The sequence below is a fragment of the Pocillopora verrucosa genome, chromosome 4, assembly GCF_036669915.1.
Source record: "Pocillopora verrucosa isolate sample1 chromosome 4, ASM3666991v2, whole genome shotgun sequence".
Taxonomy (NCBI): domain Eukaryota; kingdom Metazoa; phylum Cnidaria; class Anthozoa; order Scleractinia; family Pocilloporidae; genus Pocillopora; species Pocillopora verrucosa.
The window spans coordinates 27,650,960-27,664,255 of NC_089315.1; the positions used below are offsets into that span (position 1 = coordinate 27,650,960).

The following is a 13,296-nucleotide window of genomic DNA, read 5'->3' on the forward strand; positions in this document are numbered from 1 at the left end:
AAAATAAAATAAAAACAAAATTTAAATAATAAAAAATTAAATAAATAAAAAACTTAGTGGTACACCTGCCAACAGTGAAACTCTCACCAAAACACTTCAAACAATACTCCTTACGTTCTTTTTCTTTTTTTCACTTTTGTTATAGTTCCTCATTTAATGTATCAAAGTCTCAATGCACAAATGTAATTTAGCAGTAATAGCTTTTCAATCAACGTATTGTATTCGGATATGGTAAAGTTATCGTTTTATGTTATTCATATTGTATTATTGAACTTTATTGTAAGTAGACTAACATCTCCCTTTGGAGAGTACGGCGCAATAAAGAGATACTATTAAAAAAAAAAATAATAAATAACTAACTTTAGAATTTACTTTATTTTTATAGATTTTTTTTTCGATTCGTACTAAATTATGGCGTCAAGAAAAGTTCCTTCTGGAAACTGATTTTTTCAATTATAGGTTTTGATTGGTATTAAGTTTCACCTGTAGTACATATTATGAAGGCTGAGCTTTCTAAAGCGTGCAAGCTGTAAAGTATAATATTCTATCAGAAACAACATTATGCATAAATATCGAACTGACAAAAACGAGTTGTGAACCTCTTTCAAAAAGGCAAAATTTTGGTATTGCCTCTTCACTGCTGAAATTATGTCATTGGTGATCAGTTTCATTTAAACCAAACTAGCCATTTTAAAATGGACTTCTGGCTCGACAAAAAATAATTAAAACAGTCTATCAATACAAATCATAACTTCCGCCATTTCACTTTCATAATTCCGGGAATAAGTAGCTTATTCTAGGAACAAAACATTAAATAATAATAGAAAAATAAAAAATTCTTCTCGCTAAAACTGTTTAACAACAAATTTTCTCAGCTTACCCAGCTGCCAACATCTAACATCCTGTAGCTAAGCATTTCAGCCAAACTGAAGCACTCCTCTGACATTTCATTCCTGCGTTTGTCGTCGCTTCTGGAAAGTTACGCCGCCGCAATGATTTCCCCTGAAATAATCACAAGCATGGTCAGTTTACTACACGGTGAGTTCACTCCACTAGGCACATCAATGTCGTCCTCGAGGACTTGGTGGATGTTCTTGTTTGATTCCACCAGTGATCTCATTCTTGCGGCGTAAAATCTGCATCTTTCGTTTTCGTTTTCCGTGAAGATTGTCAACAAATGACGGGCGGTGGTTTTCATCAGGGGGAAAACGTTAACAGGATCCAGTTCTAGTCTGTTTCTCGCATAGAAATGCAGAAGAATCGTTAGATCGCGTCTAACTTCAGACTTCGTCAGCCGTTTAGCAAGATCCAATCTCTTAATTGGGCTTAAAACTTCTATCAAGAAATTAACATTGTCCCATGAAATTTTACCAGAATGTTCTAATGAGCGCAAATATTCAGAGAGCCTCTATCTTCCGTCCGTATTAGTCCAGGACAGTAGAAATGAAGCTCATCCTGCTAAAGTTGATCCAGATTGCGAGAAACTAGAGAAATATTGTAGAATAAGCCCGTCGAAGTCGGTCGGAGTCCTCGTTAGTCGGTGACATGGCGGATGTCATAAATGGCGGCAGAGGGAATGGAAAAATTGTCTGCCCGACCCCTCATATCCTTGATGCCCAAAACAAGCACCGTAAAAGGGTATCGTTATTGTGTTTTGCTGAGAGAAACTACGACATATGTTTTTTTGGTGTGTGTGTGTGTGTTCCCCATATAGATCTTTATAGATAGGTACGCAAGGCGTGCAGGAGATATAATTGATTTTATTTTTGTTTTTGTTTATTTCGATCGCGTGCAAAAAACGGCCATTTATTGTATTGTATACTGCTACATCAATCACCCCGCTTCCCCCTTAACACCGACACACGCACGTATCTCTAGGACTCCTTGGCCCAAAAATAAACTCGCAATTTATTTGTGGCAAATGTGACGTGGGAAAATGACGATGCAAATCTGATATCTTTAGCAAAAAAAATCGATCATGTAAAAACATAATGCGAATTACACACAAAAGCACGAGCAGTGACAATCCTTAGACTGGCCGCAGCTGTATGGTAATTAAAATTCAATGTCAAATCCTTTATTGATCGTTTTGAGACATAAACAACTTAGTTTTAATACATGACGCTTTCCAAGCTTGAGTTTTGTTTGACACAATCCGGTTCAAGGTGTTCGGCAGCTTCACTGTTATCTGTATACCAAGTCTAAATGTATTCTTTGCATGCATAAGTAATTTTTCTTTTTTTTGGCACTTTTTATCTTTTTCTATCTTGTTTTACATGGCTTTTCAACCATGTATTCGTAGCTTCATGTGTTCAACAATCTTAACAGTAAGCAAGTATCATCAGCTCTTTCAAATTCGTTTCAATTTCACCTTATCGAGTGATGATCTATAACAGTTTATTTAACAACCTTCAATTCTCATCTTTTCCAAAGTGTATTGTACTTATGTCAAAAAATTGACTGTCATCTTTTTATAATTCTCCTCTTTTCTTTTTCAAAATGTTCTGCCAAAAATTTGATTCTCATCATTCTAGAAATCTTCTCTTCTCTTTTTCGAAATGTTCTGCCAAAAATTTGATTCTCATCATTCTAGAATTCTTCTCTTCTCTTTTTCGAAATGTTCTGCCAAAAATTTGGTTCTCATTATTCCAGAATTCTTCTCTTCTCTTTTTCAAAATGTTCTGCCAAAAATTTGGTTCTCATTATTCTATAAATCTTCACTTCTCTTTTTCAAAATGTTCTTCAAAAAATTTGGTTCTCATTATTCTATAAATCTTCACTTCTCTTTTTGAAATGTACTACCAAAAATTTGGTTTCATTTCTCAATAAATCTTCTTCAAATTGTATTCTTAAAAAACATATGTATTTTTAAATGGATCTTCATATTTCGTAAAAAAATACTATCAGTAAAGTACGCAATCGTTATCAGTGTCCAAAATTATTATCGAATTAATAATAATAATCAATTACTGTGTTAAAATTTATGTATTGTCTTCAAACAAAGTACGGATCTACTGCTAATTGTGATTTAAAAGTCAAGTTTGAGTGGAAAGAATATAGCATCTTAAAGGTTAGTTTGTAATGGAAAGAATATAGCATCTGTTAACTGTTGGACTATTTGAACTCTCTCTTGCTGCATGGACAAGTTAGTGGTGGATTCCATACTCTGCGTCTTATAAACAAGGTTGTACCGTTCTTTTACTTGGGTGCTAAACTCCTCCTAAACGGAGAAAAAAAATCAAATTATCGTTTGCTTAGGTGGTCTAAAGGTTTCCCAATTAGCTGATTTAACTTAACTACCGCAGCTCAAAGATCTATAGATTATCGAAGTTGTTGCTACTTAGTGCAGTTGTTGAGCCAGTCTTAAGTCCATTACAAAAAACACAAATAAGTCCATTAAAAAACACACTAATATTTTCAAGGCTTTTTTTGGTTTCCAAATTACATTCTTATTTCAAATTCTCAAGAAATAATTCATCGCCAAAGGGTTTGGCAGATACAGTGCTTCCGCCATAAGTTCTTCTATCGCTTTCGCAAGTTCAAATTTACATGAATAATTAAGAAACCACAAGATGATTCAAAACAATGGCTGGTACTGGGATCAGCAGATAAATACAAACTACGCATACATGTGTATCACACCTAATTATGACATTCATGCAATGTTTCATTACTAAATATATAATGGATTTACATACCCAGCTTCCTAATTCAACCATTCGAGAACAGAGTTCTTCGGCTGCTGTGCTGCACAACTCTAAAACGGATTCCTCCAGTTGTTCTTCGTTTGAGTAGGCGACAGCGATGACCTCTCCAGCCATAACAACAAGCATTGTAAATTCATTCCAAGAAAATTCTAGCTCTCTGCAATCTATCACTTCTTGAAAATTGAGCAAAACTTTCCTAATTTCCTTGGTTGAATCTGCTGTTAAGCTTATTTTTTTAAAGTTAATTCTGTCTCGTGCGATTTCCATTAGTCTCTCTAGTTGTCCAGCAACTTTTTTAACAGGAACAGTGCAGCAGTATGAATCCAAACGTACAATCCTTCTTGCGTAGAAATCCAAAAGCAACATAAGGTCCCGCTTGCATTCGTACTCAGTCAACTTTTTAACAAGATCTAATCTTCTTATAACACGCATCGCTTCTTTCAATAAATTTACATCTTGCCACGAAATGTTCTTGTTGTACTCTAAAGCACGTAACAATTCAAGGATAGCGGTAATGTCTACAGGAATAAGTCCGTGGAAATATTGTCGTAATTGTATCTGATTGTTTTCATCTAGATTAAAAGAGATGTAGATTAACATCGCGTTGTAATCTAGTCGAATTCTGTCTGTCAACGTCGAGGAGGACATGATGGCGGTTGTCAACTTAAAACAGCCAAGTGAGCGCATACTTGACTATTTATACTCAATAATGTCAGTCAACACCATTAGTACCTCAGTATCGACAGTTACGCACTTGATCAAGCATAATTTGTTCGTAGCCTTGGGAACCGTTTCTATACATTCCTCACCAGGTCCCTTAGTCGAGAAGAAAGAAAACATGCGAAAGACAGTCGAATGATCTAAAGCAGTTTTTCTCTTCAAGGAGGAAACTTTAACGTGCAGTTATCATCAACCAAGAAAAAAAATTTAGTGAGTTCTGAGAATACTGATTGGCACAGTTTCTACGAAAATCCATGGTTTATTTACATAGATAGAGGAACCAGGCCCACCTCACTTTTTGGCCTCTCACGGCCCAGATCTTCGACGCCCGATCGAATATTAATACGATCAAACATCCGGGCACCTATTCTCACATGCATTACGTGCGAAACTAGGTGCCCGGATGTTGGGTGGGTGCTTTAGAACTTGCGGTCTTCCTTCCTTCGAAGGATTTGTTTGAGTCATGGCGACATCGAGACTAAAACCAATTTTACCAAGAGAGGGGTTGTTGATAGATCAGCATCCGCCTGTTTTAAAGGAGTTTGTTGTTGGGTGTGTAAGAAATTTAAGTATTGATGATAGAGCTGCACTAAGGTATTTGTGCTCAGGTTATGTTGTGGGGTCGAAGTTGGATGTTAACCTGTCTAGTGATCACGATATATTTAAGTTGTTTGAATTTCTCGTTCAAGATAATAAGCTGTCGTTTGCCGATTATGTATCAGTTCTGAAATGGATCCTATCTGTGATAGTTCGGAAGGATTTGCTTAAGAGCCTTAAGCAGGTTAAATTACGTATATATATTGGTGACATAGTCGAAGGTTATGTCAAGATGAATGGTTGTGCTCGCAAAAATGGCGGTCTATCGGAAGGTCCTTGCTGTTATGATGGGTCTGTCGAGCTCTTGGCAGCAGTTAAAACACGCAATAAGGGTTTGATTGAAGAATTTTTGAATCAATTAAGTATGGTTGTTGTTGATGGTAACTTCCTGCGTATTTGTAACGGAATCATTCGTTCTCATCTGTCTTGGTATGGTCTTGTGTTTTACTTAATAATCATCGGTGAATTGTATAAGTCGTTTGGTCGTTATTCAGGAACTTCGGTTGATGTGGCATCGGATGGGTATTACGTATACGCCTTTAGTGGAACGAAAACAAGTCAGTTGTTATCAGAGTGGATTTTAAAAAACGGTGGATTGGTAAGTGAATCAAACTTCGCTTCTATTACGATCTCTTTTAAATATTACACTGCCATCAGACTTATCGCATAATGACTGTAAACAGAACTAAGGCTAAGCTAGTGTTAAGGGCAAACGCTCGCGAAGTCAGAACTGAAACTCTGTACGGTGGCCAATTTACGTTTTCAACTCAGTTGATAATACTAAATTATCCTATACATTTATGTGACTATATTTTTCAGCAAAGCTGTGTCCTACCTACAAAGTCGCCACATAATGATATGTAAGACAGAGTAGAAACACAAATTCTCTCCACTTAGCGGATAAATCGGTGAGAGTATTGGTTTCTCCTCACCGGAAAATAACTCTCTATTGATGCATTTTAAAGCGAGTTTACAACATACAAAGAGAGATGCAGAGATGTCCCGATCCATGGGGTGTATTAGTAATTCCTCAGCCAGCGCAGCTTTTTGTTGACGAAACTATCCAGCCATAGGGATAAACGCAGTGGATAGAGCATTGCCCCTTCCGTTTCGCGGGTGCAAGCTATGGCCGAGTACGGCAACTCTCTCGGGTCTGGTCTTCGATCCTCCCTTAGAGGAAGAGGTGCGAGGGCTAAGTTTGCGAACAGCCGCTTGTAATTAAGGCTATGTGCAATCATATCAAACCAAACCCAAGGTACGCAAGACTAAAAGAAACTAATTGGAAGAGAAGCAGTTCAAAACGGAAAAATATCTAAACAGGTCATCGATCACTTAACTTGCGATAGCTTTCAGTCACATTAATATCCCGCGCTGACTCGGTCTATAAGTTATAAGTCGAACGCATTCATGACGCAAATAACTAGATAATAATCGTTGACTCTGAGTCAAGAGATTTTTGTTTTGTTTTATACTGCAATCGAAGAGGTCCTAAACACGACAAAACACATTAGAGTCCCTTGCTGGTGGTTTAACGTACTGAGCACTGGTTTATCCGGCCGTTGACACCTTTCCATTCCCGTTTGTTCCCTTTCCAAATAGCTGAATGATAGTCCCATCTTAAAATATGTAAAAAAGAGGAAGTTGCTTCAAAGAAATACATAGACTTGACCTTTATTGTATTGACTTGATCTTTATTAAGCAACAGGAAATCAGGGTTTTTGATCTGTTCTGGACAAGCTTGGACTTTTTTTCTTTTTGTTTCATTTTCCTTTTTTATATTTATGCATCTTTCCTTTTTTTCCCCCTGTTTTCTGTGTCTGTTTATGTATTTTCTCTTCTTTCTTTTCTCATTTTTATATCTGTTTGGCGGGCGTTGCCTTGTTTTCTGTGTCTTTTAATGTATTTTCTCTTCTTTTTTTTCTCATTTTTACATGTATGTTTGGCGGGTGTTGCCTTGTTTTCTGTGTCTGTTTATGTATTTTCTCTTCTTTTTAGCCTCGTTGTAAAAACATGTCTCGTTTAGAAAAAGATAGCTTCCTCCAACTTTCGGACTGCGTCTGCTATTTGCTTTCTGCTCACGTAAGTGTTACAATTCATGTCGTTCCCATTAACCAGATTGTGTCTTCTTCTCACAAAGGTATGAAAGTCCTCCTGTATTCAAGAGAAAATACGTAAATATAAAACAATAAAAACAAAGCAAAGGAAAAAAAACTGAAAGAAAATAATGAACCTAAGAAACACTTTAGAAAGAGAAGGAGCTTTTATGATTATGAGAACAGCAGAAGTTGATCGCTCCCATTTCCTGTTAGTATGATGGTAGATATGAACAAATTTAAAAATGGTGATTGTTTAAGTGACAACTGTTTGCATTTCTCTGATCTACTGAACCCTAAAAGCCCCAGCTGTGAAAAATTTATTCGTCTGGATAGTATGCAAATATGTATGATTTCAGGGCTTCAAAAAATATCTCAGCTTCTACATGCCATCGTGACAGACAATTAACCGTACTTATTACAAGTTTTTTAAAAATGCTCCCAGATAAATTCTAATTGATTTTCTAAGTTTTCTGTGGTAATTTTAGCAGCAAAATCTATCCAAAGTTCAAAAGTCCAAAGTCAAACCATGGCGAATCGACTGCGTTATAATTTAAATTTTGTGCACTCATAAACTTCTCTGAAACAACTGATTCTTCAAATTTGGAACTTGAAAACGACTCAATCCTTTGCTAAATTGGTCCAGTATCAATTTTGTTTCTCTTTCAATAGTTTTCTGGTTTCAGAGAGAAACTTTGAGCTCATTAGTCACTAAGTAAAGTTATTAGTTAAGATTAAGTTTCACTTTCAATATTCCAACTTCGTATCGAGAAGTTTCGATTTCTTACTAGTCTCTGAAGCTAGATAAAATCAACCGAATACTGATGCTATTGTATTAAATTATATTCATAACACTTAATACAAAGCGATTTTATTTACCCAGCTTCCAAGCTGAAGCATTGGACAATATAGCTCATCTGCCAATGCTATGCAGATATCCATTATGGCTTCTTCTGAGTTTCCTCCAGGGTGAATTGATGTTGAAGCACAAATGGTTTCCCCGGCAAGTGCAACGAGCATAGAGAACTTATTCCATGTCTTTCTTGAGTTCCATGCGGTACATTCGTTGACAAATTTTAGCTAAAGATCTTTCTTATTATCACCATCTGAGCTGTTCATTATGTCTCTTATTTCAACGGTTCCCTCAAATCCTTCCATCAATTGCACGAGATACTCCGCCAACTCGGTCGCTGATGACCGGTCGTCATCATCAAAAGAATGCTGTCCATTCCTCTTCTTGACGTAGAAACTAAGAAGAATAGACATGTTTCTTTTTACCTCGAACTTCGTTAATAACTCAGCTAAATCCTTTCTTCCAATTTCGTCCAAACATTCCATCAGAAAGGAAACGTTGATCCACGACATCTTCTTATTTTCCTCCAGAGCATAGAAAAGGTCAAGAAGTTCCTTAACTCGTCTTGGAACGTGTTCAACACAAAGAAACTGAAGTCCTTTTTGCTGTTCTTCATCGAGATTGCGAGCAATCTGATACAAAGTATTTCTGTAAGTTTGTCTAAGTCGGTCAGTCATTTCGTCAGTAAGTCTGTAAGTTGTCGATGTTGTCGCAGTCGTCAGAGGAGGCAGAAAATTGGGTCTGGGATCCTTTTAATATGAGTATAACAAATTTCCCTTACCCCCCCTCCACTTAATAGAGTACCATATTAGGGCAATGCCATCTGTAGTTACCATGGTGATAGACCACAAGGGCCGGTTATCTAAAGAAAGATTAGTCGTTGTTCAACAAAACTGAGTTCTAAACTATCTTCAATTTAGCTGAATGTTTTATCTAAACACTCATTTCTGTGTACAGTGTCAAGAAGGCCGAAAAGTAACGGGGGAAGGACATTTATTTACTGAAAGCAACCCTCTCATGGATAATATTAAGGTCCTGTGTTTGTGTTAAAGCACGGTTTGGGTTAGACCCCGTGTAAGAAAACGGCCTCAACTGTCTTTGTAAACTCACTCAAAATAGAAATGCCACCACGGATCTGTCTGCAGTGCCCCGAACGTAGCACACACAGTTATGGCGATTCACTCGATCTCGTTCTTTATTTTTTTCCCTATAACAGTGAAACAGTGGAGACAGCGACGCTGTACTGTGAAACTTTCTCTATTAGACAAATTTCCCATTGATCACACATCTGCACTTTCCATTAGCCACCTCATATCGGTGTTAGAGTATAAAACAATTCTCATCTTTCTATTGTTATGAGACAAAAATGGAAATGACGTAATTGTGAAGTGCCCGGATGTTCAGAGCAATATATTATCATGCGCCCTTCGTAGGTTCTTTGTTTTTTACATCGATTCCTACTAAATCATGGAGTCACGAACAGCTTCTTCTGGAGACAGAAGATCTTTTCCATATCCGTTCAGCCTGATGAAATACCAATATCCTCAAGTCTTTAAGAGCTTTATAGTTCAACTTGTAAAGTCTTTGAGCAACGATGATCGCGCAGCTTTTAGCTTTTTATGTTTAGGTAATATTCCTGATTCGATGTTAGATGGCGAAATGACTACTGATGCTGAGTTATATAAGTTAATCAAGTCTCTTCTAAATGCTCAGGAATTATCTTCCACCAATATGTCACTGTTAAAGTATATCCTTAAAGATATAGGCCGCGCTGATTTGTTGCGAGAGCTGGAAAAAGTGGAATTACAAATCTCAACTGGAGTTCTTTTGGAAAATTACGTGAGGTTTAAATCTGTCTATGGCTTCCGCCGTGACACTGAGACGAAGCCTCCTGATAACCTCAGCGATGTTCTGGAACATTTACTTACCACCAAACAAAACAACCAGGAGATGATATGGCAACTTCTTGAACAGCTAAGGCAAATTAGTGACTGTCATCAGATACTACACGCGTTCATTCGTAAAACTCAGCCGTCTTGGTCGGTGTTTACAGTCTTATTGGTTGTCATTTGTGAGTTATATGCTGCTTGTACCCCAAATTCAAGAGATGTGGAGGTTTTAGAAGCTGGTTATTATGTGTGTTGGTTCACCGAAACCGAGACATGCAAGTTATTATCAGATTGGATTATTACAAATGGTGGTTTGGTGAGTAAGCTGAACTTACATATTGCATACCCTGAATATATAAATAAGTCCTCCAAATATCGAATTTAGATTTCCGCAACGTTACCTGATTGGCGCAGAAAGTACACGTTTGCAAAGAGCGAATGCAAAATATAAAAATTACAATTGGGATAGTCATGTGTCTAAGACCTAAGTCACATTCTTCTGCAACAGAAACGACAACCATAGGAAAACATCGCGTCGATGTTTTGATGATTATTCGAACCATTTTTCACAGTTGCAATTCAGCAGGAATTGACTTTTATTTCAAAGAAGTGGTGATTTGCGAATAGTAACCACGATCTATAGTTTTCTTTAAAAACCATAGCTGTTTTTAAAGACGAGCGTTTCATAAAATACCGACCTTCCGTAAAGTCAAACATTTTCAGGCGTCATGCTTGAGGTTCAACAACAAATACTCTGATTGTTCACAATACTAGTTGTTTTCATTTGTCTTACATCTTCACTGTTTTCCAGCCATGTTGTCCCTATATATTCCGTTGGTTGATAACTCCCAGAAAGTGAAACATAAGTTAGTGAGTGAAAGAATGTTTTAAAGAAGTGAAACATCACGTATAACGCGAAGAGAAAAACAATCGCTCGATGAGTAAATGTAAATTTAGGCTTGTTCGACAATTCTAGAAAGCTGTTCAAGCGGAGAAGAATTCACTGGTTGATCCAATGTATTCAATGACCCATCTGAATAAAAAACAAACAGATCTTAAGTGTCTAGAGATGAATTTTCATTTCTTATAGAAGGTGCCATCAAATATTGCTCACAATTCAAACTCCTCTCTAAGGGGTGAGACTTTAAGGTCGCATACCCTGTTGCATAATCAGCAATTCATTTGAGCTATCATTAATCCTATTCATTCCGTCATTCACGTCTTGTCACTTTCTGTCGCAATATAAATACTTGTTGATAAGTGTATATTGTCCCAACCGTAATATATGCAGAAATGCTACCAAATACATAAACTCGTGAGTTTAGTTCTAGATAGGATTATTACTTTGATTAGTGTGTGTACGAATGAAAAACTTTTTGCAGAACCGAGTTGTTAACACACCCTTAATTAGCAGCTGGTCAATTTAAAATCACCGAAAGCTAATGGTATATTGTCTTTAATTTGTTTGCCAGAAAACATACAAAGAATTCGTGAAGGAGAAGAAAGGAGCAGCCATTAGTGAATCTGTGTTATTCGCCATGAAAGAATCTGTTGGTGAAAATATCAAGCTACTCAGAAAACGGGTCGATATATAATCTAATTTTTAAATCAAGAGACTGTTTTATAAATATATCTTATACGATTCAAAGGTGTCTCACAATACTTTTGACTTTCCTGTGACAATGCAGGAAGTTCTTAAATATTGTGAAAATTAAGAGACTGTTTTATAAATATATCTTATACGATTCAAAGGTGTCTCGCAATACTTTTGACTTTCCTGTGACAATGCAGGAAGTTCTTAAATATTGTGAGAAACCAATACACACACCCCTCTTACAGACTGCCACCTTGCCGTGGTGGAGGGGCTTGTGCGTTTCAATGATCCTGAGAACTCAGCCGGCGGAGGCATGTGAGCCTCTGGCAGGTACAACCAAGCCGGAAAGATCAAAGGAGAGAAACCAGACTAAGAGGCAGTCAGCGTTTGTAGTCATGCGAGAATTAGTTATTTTCGATGCGACACTAAGCTTTTTTAGTCTTTAATCGCTGTCTTTGTGCTTGTGAATAAAACGCAACGTGGCAAAAAATGCCGTTAAAGATCATTTCTTTTTTCAATGGTTTCTCTAGGCCTTCTTTTTTCAATGATTTCTTTTTTTGAATAGCTTCTCTGGGCCTTCTTTTTTCAATAGTTTCTCTGGACCTTCTTTTATTAGTGATTTCTCCAAAAAAGGAGAAATACAAAATGTGTAAATAGTGTTTTTGTAAAAAAGTGTTGAACAATGTTGAATATGTAAAAATGTAAAATACCCACCCAGATATGTAAAAATGTAAAAAGATAATAAAATAATATTACATTATGTGTTTGATATTTGAGTTCTGCCAATCGAGTACATCGATCATCATAATTTCATTATTCAGGAGTCTGAATTAGCATTTCCCTGAATTTCGCAGGAACCTGGGAACTTTCTGTAATACAATCCTAAACAAGTCGCAGGGAATTTTAATTTTCCTTTACTCCAGTTCCGCGTTCATTCGAGGGGTCCTTATTACAAAAATTTAATAATTTTAATTTATCCTAAATGGAAATTCCTGTGCTCTCGAAACGTCGGAAAGTGTCGGGGAGGTTCTGTTAGGTTATACGAGAAGATTTTGATCCTGACAGTGGGCGAAAGTGTATATTACGTAATTGTTAAGTGCCCGTAAGTTCAGAGCAATGCATCGTCATGCACTCTCTGTTTAGATGGTTCCGTGTTGACCGAATAATATCAACCATGGCTTTATCAGCAATCACCTCGCGCCATAAAGAAGATCCGTTTAGTTTGATGAAATATCAACACCCTCCTTCTTTTAGGGCGTTTTTAATTGAAATGGTAAAATCTTTTAATATTAATGATCGTGCAGCAGTTAGTTCCTGGTGCCGCAGTTTAATTCTTGACTCTAAGTTAGATGGCAAAATGGCTACTGATGCTGAAATGTTTACTTTAATCACGAATCTACAGTATGCAGAAGAATTATCATTTATTAATCTGTCGATCATGAAATACTCCCTCACAAGTATAAATCATTTTGAATTATTGCAAGAATGTTTGAAATTACGAATCACAGTTGCTATCATCATCGAATGTTAATTTAAATCTAAATACGTCGGCGGTTTCCGCCAGGGAACTTGTGCGATGCTTGCTGATGATAACATTAACATTGCAGAATACTTACTGTCGACTAGAGAAAATAATCAAGATAAGTTTAATGAAGAAATTGAAAATTTAAAGCAAGACAGTGACATTCATAATTTTATAAATCGCTTTAAACCGTACAAGGGTTCCCAACTATCATGGCCAGTGGTTACCTCACACCTAATGATTATTGGTGAGCTTAACGTTTCGGATACTACAAACACAAGTTGCGAGGATGGTTATTACGTGTATTAGTTTTCGAAGACC

At 36.7% G+C, this 13,296-nt stretch overlaps 3 protein-coding genes, 1 non-coding gene and 1 pseudogene across 4 annotated transcripts; 2 read left to right on the forward strand and 3 right to left on the reverse strand.

The window, feature by feature from the left end:
* Positions 1 to 871: 871 nt before the first annotated feature.
* On the reverse strand, positions 872 to 1,547 carry LOC136280409 (uncharacterized; annotated as a pseudogene).
* A 281-nt stretch (positions 1,548 to 1,828) lies between these two features.
* LOC136280226 (uncharacterized) lies at positions 1,829 to 4,375 on the reverse strand. Its single transcript, XM_066165117.1, has 2 exons — positions 3,699 to 4,375; positions 1,829 to 3,220 (listed from the first exon to the last, which is right to left on the reverse strand). The coding sequence occupies exons 1-2, from the start codon at positions 4,353 to 4,355 to the stop codon at positions 3,065 to 3,067; spliced, it is 813 nt and encodes a 270-aa protein (XP_066021214.1). The 5' UTR covers positions 4,356 to 4,375; the 3' UTR covers positions 1,829 to 3,064.
* A 496-nt stretch (positions 4,376 to 4,871) lies between these two features.
* On the forward strand, positions 4,872 to 5,843 carry LOC136280227 (uncharacterized). Its single transcript, XM_066165118.1, has one exon. It carries the CDS (start codon positions 4,891 to 4,893, stop codon positions 5,692 to 5,694), a length of 804 nt encoding a protein of 267 aa, XP_066021215.1. The 5' UTR covers positions 4,872 to 4,890; the 3' UTR covers positions 5,695 to 5,843.
* A 1,058-nt stretch (positions 5,844 to 6,901) lies between these two features.
* LOC131774891 (uncharacterized) lies at positions 6,902 to 8,710 on the reverse strand. The gene is made up of 2 exons (XR_010717192.1): positions 7,997 to 8,710; positions 6,902 to 7,175 (listed from the first exon to the last, which is right to left on the reverse strand). It is a non-coding gene; the product is annotated as an uncharacterized protein (transcript).
* Positions 8,711 to 9,360: 650 nt separating this feature from the next.
* Positions 9,361 to 12,203, forward strand: LOC131774900 (uncharacterized). The gene is made up of 2 exons (XM_059090994.2): positions 9,361 to 10,175; positions 11,332 to 12,203. The coding sequence occupies exons 1-2, from the start codon at positions 9,438 to 9,440 to the stop codon at positions 11,452 to 11,454; spliced, it is 861 nt and encodes a 286-aa protein (XP_058946977.2). The 5' UTR covers positions 9,361 to 9,437; the 3' UTR covers positions 11,455 to 12,203.
* Positions 12,204 to 13,296: the final 1,093 nt, after the last annotated feature.